Below are 17,163 nucleotides of genomic sequence, written 5' to 3'. Positions count from 1 at the left end.
AAGCTTTCACCACAACCAGACTAGTCAGTGCCTAGGAATGATCAATTACCTCGCTTGCTCAATTCCACTTGAAATATGTAGAAACTGATACTGAGAGATTAAGGCACAAGCAGAGAACATTTCCATTACAACACCAGTCCCACGGGATGACTGTCGGAAGCTCAGTGGAGAACAGAGAATGTAGTTTCAAAACGACCCTTAATCAGATATTTAACACTGAACAAAACCGTTGAGAGATTGGTTCCACGGAGCAGGCCAGCAACCACATGAAGTGGGTGGATAACAAAACATACTCCTAATCTGACTCAGTAACTTTAAAAGCATCACTTTCGATAACTGCACATTACCCCACAGCCAAAAGTTACATGCACAATGAGTGGGAGGAAACTGCAGTGAAGGAAAGGGAATGATGAAGAAAAGAAACCAGCTAATTATCTGTACAGTGTGTTTTTCAGGAGGTGTTGTGCACACAAACCTTCCCCTCTAGGTGCACGTGCCCAGTGCACTTGAGCCGGAGACTTTTGCCAGCAGTACCCAGGGCCGGCTTTAGGCCTATTCCACCAATTCCCCCGAATCGGGCCCCGCGCCCAGTGAGGATCCTTTCCCTGGCTAGAGGCGCCTTTTTAATTTTTACTCACCTGGCAGCGCTCCGGGTCTTCAGCAGCACTTCGGCGGCAGGTCCTTCGCTCGCTCTGGGTCTTCGGCAGCAGGTCCTTCAGTGCCACCGAAGACCTGGAGCGAGTGAAGGACCCGCCGCCGAAGTGACACCGAAGACTCGGAGCACCGCCCGGTGAGTACAAGCCCCACGTGTTCTTTTTTTACAAGTCATCCCTGCCGGGGCCCCATCGAAACTGTTCCAATTGGGCCCCGCACTTCCTAAAGCCGGCCCTGGCAGTACCTCTAGGTGGCGCACGAGCCCCTGCTCCCCTTTTGCTCTCAGGTGAGGGGTAAGTGGGGTATGTTTGCTTCCTCCCTCTCTAACTTCTCACCACTGTAACCAGAGGCAGATTAAGATTTATTGGGGCCCTGGGCACAAAACATTTGGCCCCCCCACATCGCTCCCAACCATGGAGCCCTGTCCCCTGCTCCTCCCCTTCCCCCAAGGCCCCTCCCCCGAAGCTGGGGCCATCATAAGAACTGGCCAGGGAACCTGGGCCACTATGGGGGAACCCTGGACCCTCCCCATCTGCCCTGAGCAGCAGCATCCTGGGGCAGGGACTGCTCTCGGGCACCCTGGTCCCCCACCCAGGGAGGGGTCTTGGGCCAGCTCTGAGCAGGGGGCAGAAGGGAAAGGGAGGCTTGAGCCAGCTCCATGTGTGGGGCAGGACGATAAAAGGAGAGGGAGCTCGGCCAGCTCTGTGCATGGGAGAGTCGGGGGGAAATATACTCACGCTACACAGGTTCCGTCTTCTGACCTGGCCACGGCCTCCGGGGGAAGAGGAGAAGCAAAGCGGAGGAGCAGGGCTGATGGGCGGGGGAGGAGCAGCAGGGGTTGGGGACAGACGGCTGGTGCTCCTGCGGGGCCCCCAGGGCACAGTCCCCGTTTGCCTGTGCAGTAATCCACCACTGACTAACATCTGAAGTAGCAGGGAAGGTGGGAAGATTGTGCACATATTCATTCCACAACACCTCGAACAACAGTTACTGTGCAGGTAAAACAACCGTTTTGTCCTCCTTCGAGTGATTAGGCACATACACAGTCACGGCAGGAGGCTCATCAGCACAGCCCTGACACGATCATCTGAACAGAGATTGTAACACTGGCTTGTAAAAGTTGGCATTGTCACAAGGCTCGAGCAATGGCACAACAGGAAAAAGTAACCAGCTGCCTTGCAGATATCAGCTACTGGAACACAGCTCAGAAAGGCTGAAGATGTGGACTGAGCCATTATTCTTGGTGGAAGAGAAACTTGTAGCAGAGCATAATACAGCCATAATCCAATGTGAGATTTCCCAAGATGAAACTGGTTGACACTCTACACTGTCATAGGCTACCAAACGCCAGGGAGAAGTCCTGAAAGGCCTTGTGCAATCCAGGTAGAAATGCCAAAGTTCTACGAATGCCCAAGATATGAAGTGTTTCTTCAGCTTTAGGAGAATGGGTTTCAGGGATAAAACTCACAAGCAAATGAATAATTTGGTTCAGGTAGAAAGCTGACACGGTCTTAAGCATAAGTTTAGGCCTAAGGCTCTCAACCTTTCCAGACTACTGTACCTCTTTCCAGGGACAGATTTGTCTTGCATACCCCAAGTTTCACCTCACTTTAAAAACTACTTGCTTACAAAAATCAGACAAAAATACAAAAAAGTGTCACAGCCACTGTTACTGAAAATTTGCTGACCTTCTCCTTTTTACCATAGAATAAAATAAATCAATTGGAATATAGATATTATAGTTACATTTCAGTATATAGTGGACAGAGCAGTATCAAGTTATTGGCTGTATGAAATTTTAGTTTGTACTGACTTTGCTAGTGCTTTTTATGTAGCCTGTTGTAAAACTAGGCAAATATCTAGATAATTTGATGTACCCCTGGGAAGACCTCTGCATACTCCGTGGGTCTTCAGCGGCGGGTCCTTTGGTGCCTCCGAACACTGTCCTCCTTACTCCTGGAAAGCGGAAGGCCTCCGAGGAAACGTTGTGACATATGCATAGATTCCGTAGGAGGGTAGCTTCTGGCATAGTTGAGACTATCGAGTGCATTGGACACACATATACCTGTAGCAGAATGTGCGTGCACAAAATCTCTCAAAGGAGGATTCTGTCTTGAAACTAGAATGTCAGCTGTTTGTACCAGTGTGTTGGCACTTTAGGCCTGAAAGAAAGAAGGGTTAAAAGCTGCAGTAGATACATTTGTCATGGTTTGCTAATTGAAACTGATCTCTCCCTTCCCTCTGAAAACGGATGACTAAAGCCAGTTTAGGGAATGGTGAGAGCTCTGGTGTGACTAAAATCCAACAATACGTTATATTTTAATCTCAAACTGCACTAAAATCCAACAGCAAAATTAGGACACTATGGCACGAATCCATCCAGAGCAAAGCTGTTCTCATCCAAAGCAATCAGAGGTCAGCTTCAGTTACAGGCCAAGAGCGTCAAACTCACGTTTGCATCTCAAAGGATAATGTTTAATAAACTCTGCTAATGTTCAAGGCCACCTCCTCCTGAGAGGATGCAGACAACAGCAGCTTGTGAGAAAAGAAATCGAACGACATAGTTCCGACCTTCATGACACCTACAATCTTTATAACACCTCTTATCACTAGATAATCTGATTAGGCAAACTCCTTATGTATTACACACCCAAGGACCTGCCCAGACTATCTGAACACACTGCATCAGATCCAGAGCATAAAGCAAACACAGGACAGACCTAGGAACTACAAATATGACCCCCAGCAAGACGCATAATTAGCATTTAATACAAGCTTTTCAGGAAGATACATTACAGAGGTGCCAGCTTTGTCAAACATACTCTGCTCTTTCCCCAGAGATTACCGACAGCTGACCACTATGGGAGTGAGTAGACAAAAAGGTTCAGATGGGCAGTCTCTGGGACATTTTGCAGCAGTAGATAAAGATCCTGGTGAATCCAGCTCTAACATGGGGTGGGCAAAATCCATCTTGAGGAGCTTCCCCTTTAATATTAGAGAAAACTGGATGCTCATGAGAGGTTTGAAGGATCTCTTCCATACACAGACTACATGAGAAGCTGCCCCATAGTGTCCCCCACCAATTCAGTCCTATTCTATCACAGCTACCACTCCTAAGGAGGCGGGGTGTTCAGCCAGTTGCCTTGGATCAGTGCCAATTTGGGTGGTGGTAGGCAGTAGACGTAGGTACCTGCCCACAAATCACTAAATATTCAACTCATTTCACCAGGTCATCAGCCAATCACCAACCAAATCTAATCCAGACTGCTAACCCCGCATGCACAAGTCTTTTTCGCGTGCAATTGCTGCATTTGAATCACAAAAAGGCAAAGAATCTCCTATTCTTTTTCTTTAGGGCCTGAGCTGTGTGGTTTTCCCTTCCCTTTGCACAGGTGCTCAAGAGAAGGGCTATAGCTGCTTAGGAAAAGAGGGAATGCCTGTGGGAATGCTAAGCAGCTGATGTGCAGGACTACTAGTTATTTCACTGCTACATGTGCTTTCCCCATGTTTGTTGCATCCACCTGCTGTCTTATCTGTCACTTATATTCAAGTTCTCCAGGGCAATGACCATCTTGATTATGTGTTTGCACAGTGCCTAGCACAAGCAGGCCCTGATCTCAGAATGCCGCCGCTACATGCTGCTGCAATAAAAATAAACGTTTGACTCCATACCCAAGAGCAGAAGATTGGGTGGACCCTCACTCTTTTCTGTTTGTTGACATTTTGCTCTGTTCTAAAGACTTACCATTCAAGGTACAGAGACCTCCTCTTCCCATCCTCAGATACAGGCCGCAAGCCTCCCCTTCCTCCCCAAAAGAACACACAACATAAGAGACTCCACTGCAATTTCTTGGTTCTTGAATATGTATTTTTTTTTTTTACTGAAAAATCATTCATAAATTAAATACAAAAATGTACAAACACATGGGTAAATAAATGTAATGATACAAAGAATTGCTCTGCTGAAAAAAGTGTGTGTGCGCGCGTCTTAAAACACTACATTTCAGTGCAAACATGTACCCTGGCACCTCTTAAAAACATAAGAGTACGTTCAAAAGCCATGATGATGGACAGATACTACTTATGGTTTAACTCTACCTCAGGTGACTAAAAGTGTGTGACTCTTGCTCAGTTGGTAAATTTGTTATAGAAGAGGATCTTTAAAAAAAAATAATGAACTTTAAATAAATATTTTAGCAAATAAACCCCCACATGGCTTGTTAAAAAAAATCAGCATTGACACGCCCTGACTCCCAGCAAGGTTAGTAGACAATGTTGACAAACAAGGGGTGCACAAGTGGCCTTGTTGAATTTCAGCTGCCAGAATATGTACAGTTCTTTTTACTATGAGAATTTTTACACCATAACAGCACATGCGCTTGACAAAATGTTTTAACAATTACATTTCTACACAATATTTGACTTAGCTGATAAGATTAACAGTGCACATTTTAAGATATTCCACAATTTAGAGAGAGGGAAAAACTCAACCTGATTGACAAAAAAAAAATGCAAAGAGTGACATTGATTAGGTGTGAAATGGGCACTTTCAGGCCAACCTTAAATGAGTACATTTCTGAGCGGAGGTAATGCTTTTTTTTGTTCAAAACATAGGGTGTAAGAGATTGTAAATATACATTAAAGACCGAGGATTCAAACTAAAATACAGTAACATCTACTCACACATGCATGCACAATTCCTGTGGTGGTGAATTTAGACCATTTGAAATACATTCCTTGTTTGAAGCACCATTAAAGACATCAGTTGCTAGCAACATTTAAAGATTAAAGAAATGAGGGGGAGAATAAAGGTTCAGCATTTGAAAAGGGTCCACAAGAATTACAGAGATCAAGAATCAGAAGCAAGAGCGTCTTTATTGCTATATGTGCCATAAAAAACAAACTATAAATAACCCTCAAAAAACCATTTTAAAGCACATGTATTCCAAGACTTTAAACCTAAATTACAAACTTACCAGCACTTTCCAGGGCAGAAGCACTGTCCTTTCATACAGGCTGATAAGATCTACACAACAAGAACTCCATGTTTTCTAAACCTAAGTTATTCTCGAGACACAAAAAAGAGCCCTGGTCAATCACACCCACAGCAGATGTGTATGGGGATCATATGTCCATGGAACCAAGAAAATAATGTAAACCATAAGAGTTAAGGAAACAGAAGGCAAACAATGCAATAAAAGAAAGTTAAAGAACTTCTGAGTTTAAATACTCACAATCTGTATATATAGATATATAAAAAAAGCAACCCAAAGCACTTTTACCATATAGAAGTCGAGTAAAAGTGAGTTTGTACATACTGTATAAGTGATGGATTGGTTTTAAACCAGAAAAAAAAAAAAACAATCCTAAAACAGGCACAACCCAAGGAGAACAGAAAATCCAGAAAAAAACCTAACCCTGTAAAACTGGATGAGGACATCAACCAAGCACTTCAGTTCTGGAGACTCATGTTTTCATGAACTAATTAGAATGCCCTTCATTTTTTCTCATTATGATTTTACATCTGTGGATAAATCTAGCTCACTATTTGTCCTTGTGGAATGCATTCCCTGGCTAAGGATTATAACCAAGGATTCTACCTACAGTTAGAATGTACATTAGTTCAGTGTTCTGTTCAATTTACACAATAAATATAGCAAAATATTATTTCATGAAACAAAAATGTTACATTAGAGGAATCACTGTAGAACGTTGTCAATTTAGGGGCAGTTTTAATAAGCTGCAGCTGACTGCCCAAAACCAAAGACAGTGACTGAGGCGGGAAGGTAAGACTTTTGGGATTTGTGCATGGAAACCACACAGGCCTACTGGTGCATTTTGGGGGGAGGGGGAAAGAGAGAGAAGAGGAGGGATGTGTTTGAATAAGTCTAGAATCTAAGCTTGCCACCACTGTGGAATAGAGGGTAATGGGCAATGAAAACCCAACAGGAATAAAATGGAAAAAACTCCATATGAACTATAATTTACGCATTATCTACCACACAATGATATGAGCTGGATCTTTGTTCTTTCATGAAGTTTCCCTTATCCCTCCCTTCTCCCAAAAGCCCCCGCCATTTCCGTAGTAAGCAATGCTGTGGCTCCATACTTCTGAACCCCGGCATCCTACCAACTAAGGCCCTTATCTTGTAAACACTTACGCTTAACTTTACATCACTGGGTCTATTCACATGAGTAGAGGGACTTGCTCAGGAGTAAAGTTATGTATGTGTTTGCAGGGCTGGGGCCTAAATGAGTGACCTTAATATGTAAACCTTTAGCTTGAGTTTGAATTGTAAAAGAAAATAAAAAAGGCATTTTACACAGCTTATTTACACTTGCACTTCTTTAAGAAGCGATTCTGTTGTACATACTTCAAGCAGGTTATTAAAAAAACACACATGTAGAAGAATGGTATCATCTTAAGTTTCATTTGATCTCCTATTAGGGCAGTTGCCTATTGGATTGCTTCTGGCATCCAAACTCAAGAAGCCAACAGAGTCATTCAGCCAAACTGGTTCCGTGAGAAGAAAGTACGTCAGATCACTGTTGTGATATTTGAGATTGTTGGAGGAGACGGAATGCAGAGATGAGAGCAACAGGTCGCACCATTGTTCATAAAACCAGAAAGCGAGTGAAGTCCCCGAGCTTGTTGCACAAACAACCGGATTGGGCCAGACGATTTGTGCGTGCACTTTCAATTTTATTCTTCGAAATACTGTGATCCTTCATTAGACAATGTGTTTCTTGTCCTTAGTAACTCTATAAAAGAATGTCTAATGTGTTGCTTTCTTGGTGAAGGGCAAAGCAAACTTATTTTCTCCTCTCAGTATTCATTTACCAGAGCCAGCTCTGGTGTCAGGTTAACAGTTATGTTTTTATACAAGGCGTCATACGTAATGTTTGGAAAGTAGTTCAAGTTACTGAGACCGTCCAGGACTTGCCTCTCTTTTGACTTCCTCAGCAACGCATACCTGTTTAAAGAGAACAAAAGATGAATGTATCCACTCCCAACACTGCTCAAGGCTGCAGAAATTTAGACTGAGAGCTCCTACACGCAGTCCCAACAAGAACAAGAAAAAACTAACATGAGAAAATCCTCTTGAACACAGATCCCTTAAGATATATGTATAAGAGACAACTCCATCATTTAGACACAGAAATATTTAATGCACTTTGCAGAAATAAATTTCTGATCCACTGTCTGGAGCGATGCATAGCACAGACCAGAATCAGATCAGTGTTATTTTTCTAGGCTAGTATGTTTTCTGTGTCCAGTTGGCACAGTTTTGTCAAACAGAAATAAGAATAGATAACGTCCTTCCCAAAAACCGAAGATCATGCTGACACAAGGCAGCTGAATGACTCCAGGTGTTTTCTGCATGGCCCTATACAAGAATAAGACATGGCCTTCATCCCACAGAACCTACCACCTAAGTGAGACAGCAAATGGGGGGGAAGGAGGGAAGACAAAATAAAACCACTCTCAAGAGCAGGAGCAAACGGCATTGGACTAGCCTAGAGGCTGGGGGTGGACAGAAGCCAGAAGAACTGAATTTGAGGAGGGGGAGAGCAAAGGTTCTTGGCACCTCATTTCAGAGTTGGGGGCAGCATGGAAAAGAGTCACAAAGGTACACGAGAGCACAGGGTGTGAGAAGGAACAGATGGAAACATACAGGCAGGGTAGGCTCTTTGGTACTTGCACAGCCTTCATTACTGTAGTATCAACGTGTTTCACACTCTTTTAATGTTTTTCCAGAGGGGGTATTAAAGTAGAGCATGAAGACTTTGAACTCAGTTCAGTGAAATATTAAATCGGTAAAGGAACATGGAGGTGAAGTAGATAATGTTACAGGAGCAGCAAGAAGAGATTTATCTGGAGAACACTGGAGAGATTGAAGAGACGGAAGGAGTGAGTCCAGAATGGAGACAGTTACAGTAGCCCAAGCAGGAGAAAAACAGTGGCATGAGATAAGAGTTTTAGCAGTGGGGATGGAAAGGACACAGCAGAGGGAAAAGTCGCAGCGAAGATCTGGCAAGAGATTGTCAATTTCCCCACACCCAATTAGCTGAAGGTTTGAGTGAACAGACTATGAGTGCGTCAGTAAGGACAGTGCACAGGGAAGTGAAGTTCCATTTGATCAATTAAAGTCTGAGAAATAGTGGGATCCAGGAGGAAACGTGAGGAGGCTGGAAGTTCCTCAGCACAGGGCTCTGACATTACAGGAGCGGTCATCAGGCAAAGCTGTTTACACCAGTGACATCAGTGTAAAGCAAGGCTAAGTTGCACCGGGGCAAATACCAGCTTTGGCCCATCTACACTAGGGAGCACCCACTGGTGGCTCTAACCAGACCCCATACTGGACCAAGCCCTCGTCTACAGAAAAAAGGGGAATAAAAGAAAGCATTAATTCAAAGCCTTTGAACTGAGTCAGGTAGGCCTTTGTCACTGCAAGCTTTACAGTCAGCGCTGGGCTACGATGTTATGCTCTGATCTGTAATACCTCCAACTAGCAAGCTGAATGGCTTAAAAAAAAAATAATAATAATCACACTGCTTCAGAACCCTCTGAAACATACTATCAGGTAGCAACGCACCTCAAGTGACTGTTGCCAAATAAGTGACAGCAGTTCACTGGTTGCACGCTGACCATCAGCCTACAAAATTCCAGATCTGATTAAACAAAGGAGGCAGATCTAAAGCTCTCATTTCCACTGCACTGTAAGCCCTTTGATACTTCAGAGAACTGAACAATTGTGACATTTTCCCCGAAATTGACTTCCTTGGTTCAGCTACAGAGAATTGAAATGGTAGAAACTTATTTTCCTCACCCTAATCTGTTTGGTAGCAAAATGAAAGCTAGATATAGAGAGGAAAAAGATTTTTCTCTCTATCAACTGGAAGCTCAGAGAATAGGAAAGTTGATGCTGGAAAGAGGCCCAGAGCTTAATGAACTAGTTCATTCCCTGCTTGAATTTGCAGTTAATTCAAAAAGTATTAGCAGGGTGAGCTTTGTGAGTTTCTCTTCTAGAGCTCTCCTAGCAGTTCCTGTTCTGGTATTAGTAGTGGATAATACAATTTATAGCTGATTGCCATTCTAAACAAACAGTTGTAGCTTGTGAGGTGTTAAGTCATGTAATTGTTCACAAATAAATCATTCCCACTGGTTCTGTTAAACAAGCTCTTTCGCACCATTGTGTTCTGCTCGCTCATACTCCTCCAGGGGCCCCCTGGAAAATAGGGGACAGCACGTGTGCATTTATACTTCCAGAAACAGCTCTCTGGGCCCTGTTGGAATGCCAATCTTGATACACAATCTAAGTCTTTACATCCTCTTGAACAGGAACAAAACCGAATGATGTGGAGCTTTTCCCGGTGACTCAGAATACTGTTTCACATAGACTATAAACTTTGTGGAGCCAGGCACTGTTTTGTTACTTATCTTTACAGTCCTAGCATAATGGAGCCCTGAGCTTTGGTTGGCATTCCTAGACACTACTGTAAAATAAAAATAAAAATCAGTTAGCAGGATGGAAAATCTTGCTCACTTTAAAATTATGGCAAAATATATTTTCTCCTATTGCAGCTAGCTTTTACTCGGGGTGAGGGAGGGAGGGGGAAGAAAGAAAGCCAACTGAGGTGTTATTTCACCTCAAACAAAGCTGGAGCAAAACTGCTATGAAGCACGTGACACAGACATATTGCTTTTGCAATGGAAGCTACCTGCATGATGCAAATATAAGAGTTTGAAATCCCTCATAAACCAGGTATAATAGAAACAGGGACAGAGGTTGTTATAGTAACTATAACACCCAAGGCTGTGGATCCTGCTACAATCCCTTTTGCAGGCTAAGCAGGGCTGGCCTGGTTCGATGTTTGGATGAGAACCTTCAAGGAAAACAAACGTTGCTTCAGTATGTGGTGCTGACTACTCCATGAGAGGCTCACGTTCTTCAGAGTACAGAGCCAGGACCACAGTTTGTTGCCAAAAGGTTCTGAACTGCTGAACTCCACTCTTTTGGAAAAGCAACAACCACTAAAGAGGACCTTAGAATAAAGAGTCCAGGGTATTAACCATGCCAGTTTGGGTTATTACATCCTGCCCCTCTGCAGTTCTGATGATCCCCTTCCTGTCCTAAGACTGTTGTGAAAAAATTCTGTGCATCGCTTGACAGCTGCCACATATCACCCTGAAGTAAATGCAGTGAGCCTCTTATACAGTATGAATGCTAATTTGTGAAGTGCTTTAGTATATAACATTAGAACATACAAGCTGCCATATGGAGTCAGACCATGGCCCATCTTGCCCAGCATCCTGTCTCTGACAGTGGCCCATACCGAAGCTTCACAGGCAATGTAGCAAACAGGGCAATTTTGCAGTGATGCACCCCTGTCTACCACACCCAGCTTCTGGTAGTCAGAAGCTTAGGGTCACCCTGACCATCTTGGCTAACAGTTATTGATGGATCTATCTTCCATAAACTTACTACCAAGTTCTTTTTTGAAGCCAGTTATACTTTTGGCTCTCAACATCCCATGGCAATGAGTTCCACAGGTTAGTTATGCATTGTGTGAAAAAGTACTTCCTCTGGTTTGTGTTAAACCTGCAACCTATTAATTTAATCAGGTGACCCCTGGTTTTTCTATTGTGTGAAAAGGTAAATAACACTTCTCAATTCACTTTCTCCACATCAGTTATGATTTTATAGATCTGTCATATCCCCCCTTAGTCATCTCTTTTCTAAGCCGAACAGCCCCAGTCTTCTTACTCTCCTCTCGTATGGAAGCTGTTCCATACCCTTGATCTTTTTTGCCACCTTTTTCTCAATTTTTTCCAGTTTCACTATACTCTTTTTGAGATGTGTTAACCAGAACTGGACTCAGTATTCAAGGTGTGGGCACATCAGTGGCATGATGATTTGGGGATCCTTCTGAATAAAACAAATCTTCAATAATGAAAATCTCACTTGCCTTCCCAGGAACTGCACTTCGCCTCGATGATGGTGCGGAATTGACTTGTATCTCCCTGTGACTCCTCTTGGTCGAGTCACTGAGTAGCCTGCATACTGCACCCTGTATTACAAAGATCAGACTGTTGCATTTGCTCCAAATTCAATACTCGCCAAGGCTGAACAATCATGAGCCACAACAGACTCATCGTCTGTAGTAAGCACAAGTTTCCATTAGCTAGCTAAATAAAGGGAGAAGATTTCAACCAGTTCAGGCTTTGGGCAAACTAAGCTGCTTTCAGTACATTACATTTTAATTGAGTAGTCAAACTGATCCTCAGATGAACATCAACATGAGAAATAATGCCCAAGGCCAACAATTTCACAAAGTTACCTATGGCAAGAACGATACTTCCTCATTCTCTGTTAGTTACGAGCTTCCAGTCCAATTTGCTTTAATAGAATGGAATGAAACCTCAATCTATTCATTTATCAGGATACCCTCGAGGGCGTGATCATCTCTTCCCCCTCCCCGCATGTGAAGAGGGCATGACTAGCTCCAGAGCCAATCCACACTGCCTGGGGTGGGAAGGGGCAGCTTCCCTTCACATGTTGTGTAAATCCCCTCTCCAGGTGATTGCAAGGCTGGAGATGTCTGAAAGCTGCTCAACCAAATTAAGGCTTTCAGGGGGCAGGCTTAGAGCCAGTTCACAGCAGCAGGAAAAATACCCATGCTTTATTTCACTCAGAACACAGCAGGCAGAGCCCTGAGGAGTGTCCACTGCCAAGAAGCTGGGTGCATGCACTGTAATGCCTGAGGAAATATATCCCCAACCCGTGTGGCAGCACATTCCTGTACCCGGCCAGCCACTACTGTATTATCAGTGATGGCAGTTTGTACAACATGCATCAGGTGTCGCGAGTTAGATGCTGTTACAAGAACTCATCAATGAACAGAAGAGTCACACCCTAGGAAAGTCAGCATGGACTTATCCCCCTATCCTTTGGAAAGTGGACTCAAGCCAAGACACACACATTACCTGTTCCAAAGATCGTCATCCTCTCCGCCCCAGCCCCAGAACGCATTAGGAAAGCCATTGATTTTCTTAAACTGTTCCACTGTTAAGCCACTCACGCCACCAAAGAACTCATTATAAGGCAGCCTAAATAAAAGAGAGCACTTTAGTCACCACAGGTGTGAACAGTGTCTCAGATCATGGCTGATGCAGTTGCCTGCTCACAGCCTGTCAGAGCAGCCATTCTCCTGGATGGAGCTGAATGAAGCAATTGGGAGGTTTGCCTCTATTTTTACTATGTTTACTTGCACAAAACCTGGAAACCAAAGTGAAATGAATCTTTTTAAAATCTAGCTATTGACTTTTTATCCATTATTGCATGAAGGGGGACGATAGGTGCTTACAGATACATATATTTATCCAGCTTGGCTGCAAAGTGTCTTGGCATCTGTCCACATCCATAATAGTTACGGTCATTTTCTGGTATATGGTCCACATCATGAAAGATCAAACAATCCCAGTCCAAGTCCTTCATTGCTTCCCGAAAGCCAATATTGAAGAGCATGGCACGGTTAAATGGTTGGTTACCAGCCTAGGAAACAGAGTTATTTCTCAGAAGAAGCTCAATATAACACACACACACTCACACTCTCTATGTACACTGCAAGTACATGTTTGGAAGTCAGTCATTCTTTTCATGACCTCCTACACAAACTCAAGGGGAAAAACCCCCTTAAATTCCTGCTTTTGTAACCCTCTTGCCCTGGTTTAACAATAGAGATATGTGCTAAACAAACCTCACGTATTCTAATACACTTTAATTTCCCAGCAGCTTTCAGAAAGTGCCTGTGTCCAACATAGCATTCAGGTGAATGGCATATTATGAGAAGCTAGGTACTGTACACATGTCAATGTTCGGCAGTAACCTTTGAAAGCCTATGATAGATACGTACTCTGCCTGATAAACAAAAGCACAAAGAACACACTTTGGAGATTAGAAATTACTGTGCAATAACTGGGGGCAGAAGGCAGTAAATAGCTTTTTGTATGTGGGATGCATTGGGCAGCAAATCAGTCACACAATAGCAAGTTTCATGTTCCAGTGGTTATTCCCACTGGTGGTAGATTAGCCCGGAAAAATACATTGCATATACACGGGAAGTGACTCACTTGCTCAATGACATAAAACGCGAACTGTAAACGTTGGCGCTGCAGCATTGGAATAAGGTGCCTAAAGAGAACTGGAAGATGCTCATAACGATTGCGGAATGGTATCAAGATTGCCACCTAAGAGATGGAAGACATCAGGTAGTGATTACTATATCTGGAAACCAGCTTTCACTTTGGCAGCCCACAAACCTTCAGCTGAGGGCACTGGGTGTGCCTGAAGCCAGGTAGGGAGGGAGAGAGTGTGAGAGTGTGTGTGTGTGTGCGCGCGCGCGCACAGGACCATAGACAATGTTGATGGAAAAGGACCAACAGATCTAACCCATTTCCTAGTGCTGCCATGAAGGATTATTTTATAGTGCAACATACAACATGGAGCACACAATTGTGTGTTGGCCATTCACTCTCATGCCTCCTTTATTTTGTGCATTTCGGTACTCTGGCTTTTTAAAATAGATACTACTTTGGAGAGGAAGTTTCTTTCAAATATTAACTAAATTTCATGCTGGGTTAGGGGACAGAGACTGACTGCACTGGAGACTTAAATCCTCTACCAACTGAATAGGTAGGGCATGATTCTCTTATACCATGGTTAATGTGTCTCCACCCTCACAAGCAGGGAACTCCTCTAGCAAAGATAAATTCATGGTCTCCAAGGTCCATGCTACCCTTGGTCTTTCTGGGCTAGTTCTTGCTCAAATCCAGAGGTAATTTTGGTGATCTGGATATCTATCAGCTAGGAACTCATTCATTACACAAATTATTAAACAGCCATCTGCATGCAACACATTTCAGACACTATCAGCTGAGCTGGATTTGAACTGTTACAGAGCTGACAGGCTCCACATCCAATTAGCAACAGACACCCCTCCCCAAAATTTTCTTATAAAAGAAATGAAGTGCTGACCCATCTGTCACCAGGGGCTCCTGAAGCTATGGGTTTATAGAGGACTGCTGTAGCCAGACAAGAAATACCTACGTTACAGGCAGCCCTACATTATCTGTGATGCAACTCAAGATATTTTTCTTTAGAACAGCAAAATGTAACCATAGCCCAGTTCTTGCCAATACCATTGTTTGTACTCCTTTGTACTGAACAATGGCATCACATTTTAATGGAGCTTGTGGCTGTTTTGAGGCTACGGTTTACCTTCCAGCGAGGCAGGCAGTCATCAGGTTTCCAATGGCCTCCTAGCTTGATACCCGGGTCTTTAGAGAATAATTGATGGATATCCTCCATTCTGATTTCACTCATATTTACATCAATTGGGCCCTCTGTGTACACAATGGAAAGAAGTCAATATTCCAGTCCCAGCAAGAGAAGGTACATCTCAGGCTTCTCACACACTTCAGTCTCAGTGGTCCTACATCAGTGTGCATGCTTCTTCCCACTTCGCTTTTCATACACTTATTACTAGGGCTGATTGCAAAATGGGTCTTTTCCTGTCAAGTATCAAAAAAATGATTAGAAAATGCTGCCACAGTACCTCATGATCTCATTCTCCTTTACAGGTTGGGCTCCCTGGTCAGACTACATCTCCCATGATGCATCATGATCTTCCCTCTTGTAGAGAGGCACTGCATCATGGGAGACTCTGGTTGTGAGGCATAGTAGGAATTGTTGTCTGGCCAGGGAGCCCAACCTTTAGAAGAGAATGGGAGGACAAGGCACAGCGGCAGCATTTCTAAATCAAAATAATGAGATTCAATTAAAAAAATAATATATATCAATCTTCAGCAGAAAGACAGACACTTGTCACAGGAAAGTTTTGTTTTATCAAAAGCCAATTTTCAATATAAAACAGTTGACAAAATTTTTCTAGTTTCTTCTTTCCTCACTAGCATTTGGCTTCCCAACACCCCAGCTTAGTCACTATTTTCTGACCACAGCTCAAGGAAGAGAGACGTGCCCAGTGAAATTCAAAATAGGATTTTTAGAGAATAGCTTGGTGGTCCAAATCATCGTATTCCATTGCTCTGTTTCTGGGACTAGTCCAGGTTGGCAAATATTGTGAAGAGGTAAGAAGCAAGCACTTCTATCATTCCCTTAAAAAAAAAGGGTCTCAGACAGAGATTGATTAGTTTTGGGAGTCTGGTAAAAATGATTTACAGCTTTTGTGCTTGCAGAACAACATTTCTATTCATTCCCCACCCTCCTAACATAGCTAGATAAAAGAAGGTGCAGTACATAAGTCAGGAGGTAGAAAAATGGTACTAGAATACACCATCCAAAACCATGCAGGAACAGACAACAAGGACTCTGGAGCAGTTAGGTAGGTGGTGAAGATCTCCCAGAAACCCAAATGTGGGGGTATGAGGATATTCTAGTTATCAGCATAGCTGCTCAACTCCCAAAGACTGCAGTGTACACCACACTGGGATGGTGCAGAACCTGTAATAAAACAGTACGCTCTTCCTACCTCTTCCCACTCCCACAGGAAACAGATTTTATAGATTGTACCCAGGAAGGAGCGGGCAGCGTGGAGATGGAGTCTAGGGAGGGGAGGAAGATAACGAGTCACAGCACTACTCACTCATAGAAGGGAGTCTCTCGGGACAGGTATGGTTTGGAAAGTAGGTAAAATCTTCAGGAAGAAAAGTTGTGGTTTGCAGAAAGGTTTCACTGTGGTTCAAATCAAGAGGATAATCTAGGGAGGGGAAAAGAAAAAGCTACTTGAGCTATAGGTTTTTTCATTCTTCAATATTCTATTACTAACAAAGCCATTTAGCTGACTATTTTACAACTACAGTGTATTGATAGAACTTCAACTACAATCAACTGCAGGCATTTCCACAAAGCTTTATTCCTTGATATGTCATGATCAGACTAGAGTTTCTTGGCCTGGCCATTTCAACAGACAGCGTGCACATGGCAACAGGTGGACATTTAGGAACTGTCCCAACATTTCTGCTAGGCAGAACAGCTGAGGCTGAAAGGACCACAAGAGATGCATATGGGCCAAGTTATGCAGAAGGTTAGAGTGGACTATCATAACGATCCCGTCCGGTTTTGCAACCTATGAATTATTTGAGTTGCATCTTTTCTTATTAGAAAAGATCAGACTGAAACAGAAGGTTGGGTGAAGGAGAAGCAAGCACTGCTTGGGTCATGCTTTTCCTAAGGGCACACGTGCCAACTCCACCTCCAAATCTATCCTCCAAGCCTGGCAACTTCTCTCATGAATGAAAGGTTGCATATCTTGCATAATTCATTTTCGTAATGCACCGCTTAAAAAAAAATCCAACATTAGGTGCAGCCGTTTATTCAGTTAACTAAAAATAAAGGGCAAGTGAGGCTGACACTTCAGCAGGCCATGACTATCTCAAGAGCATGTTTCTCCAAAGCAGCTCTCTTATTTCTCAGTTAAGTGTAAACA

At 43.3% G+C, this 17,163-nt stretch overlaps 1 protein-coding gene across 2 annotated transcripts in view; it reads right to left on the bottom strand.

Moving 5' to 3' along the window:
- Positions 1 to 4,511: 4,511 nt before the first annotated feature.
- Positions 4,512 to 17,163, bottom strand: part of B4GALT5 (beta-1,4-galactosyltransferase 5) — a 97,976-nt gene continuing 85,324 nt past the window's right edge. For both annotated transcript variants that reach the window (XM_044985134.1, XM_044985135.1), the window contains exons 3-9: positions 16,321 to 16,434; positions 14,937 to 15,061; positions 13,790 to 13,906; positions 13,024 to 13,211; positions 12,644 to 12,766; positions 11,626 to 11,727; positions 4,512 to 7,628 (exon numbers count right to left, since the gene is read on the bottom strand). In XM_044985134.1, coding sequence (XP_044841069.1) covers positions 7,481 to 7,628; positions 11,626 to 11,727; positions 12,644 to 12,766; positions 13,024 to 13,211; positions 13,790 to 13,906; positions 14,937 to 15,061; positions 16,321 to 16,434 — 917 coding nt within the window. In that variant the 3' untranslated portion in view covers positions 4,512 to 7,480. The remainder of the gene's footprint in view (positions 7,629 to 11,625; positions 11,728 to 12,643; positions 12,767 to 13,023; positions 13,212 to 13,789; positions 13,907 to 14,936; positions 15,062 to 16,320; positions 16,435 to 17,163) is intronic.

This window comes from Mauremys mutica, chromosome 13 (genome assembly GCF_020497125.1).
Source record: "Mauremys mutica isolate MM-2020 ecotype Southern chromosome 13, ASM2049712v1, whole genome shotgun sequence".
Taxonomy (NCBI): domain Eukaryota; kingdom Metazoa; phylum Chordata; order Testudines; family Geoemydidae; genus Mauremys; species Mauremys mutica.
This window is presented reverse-complemented; position numbering and strand designations above follow the sequence as displayed.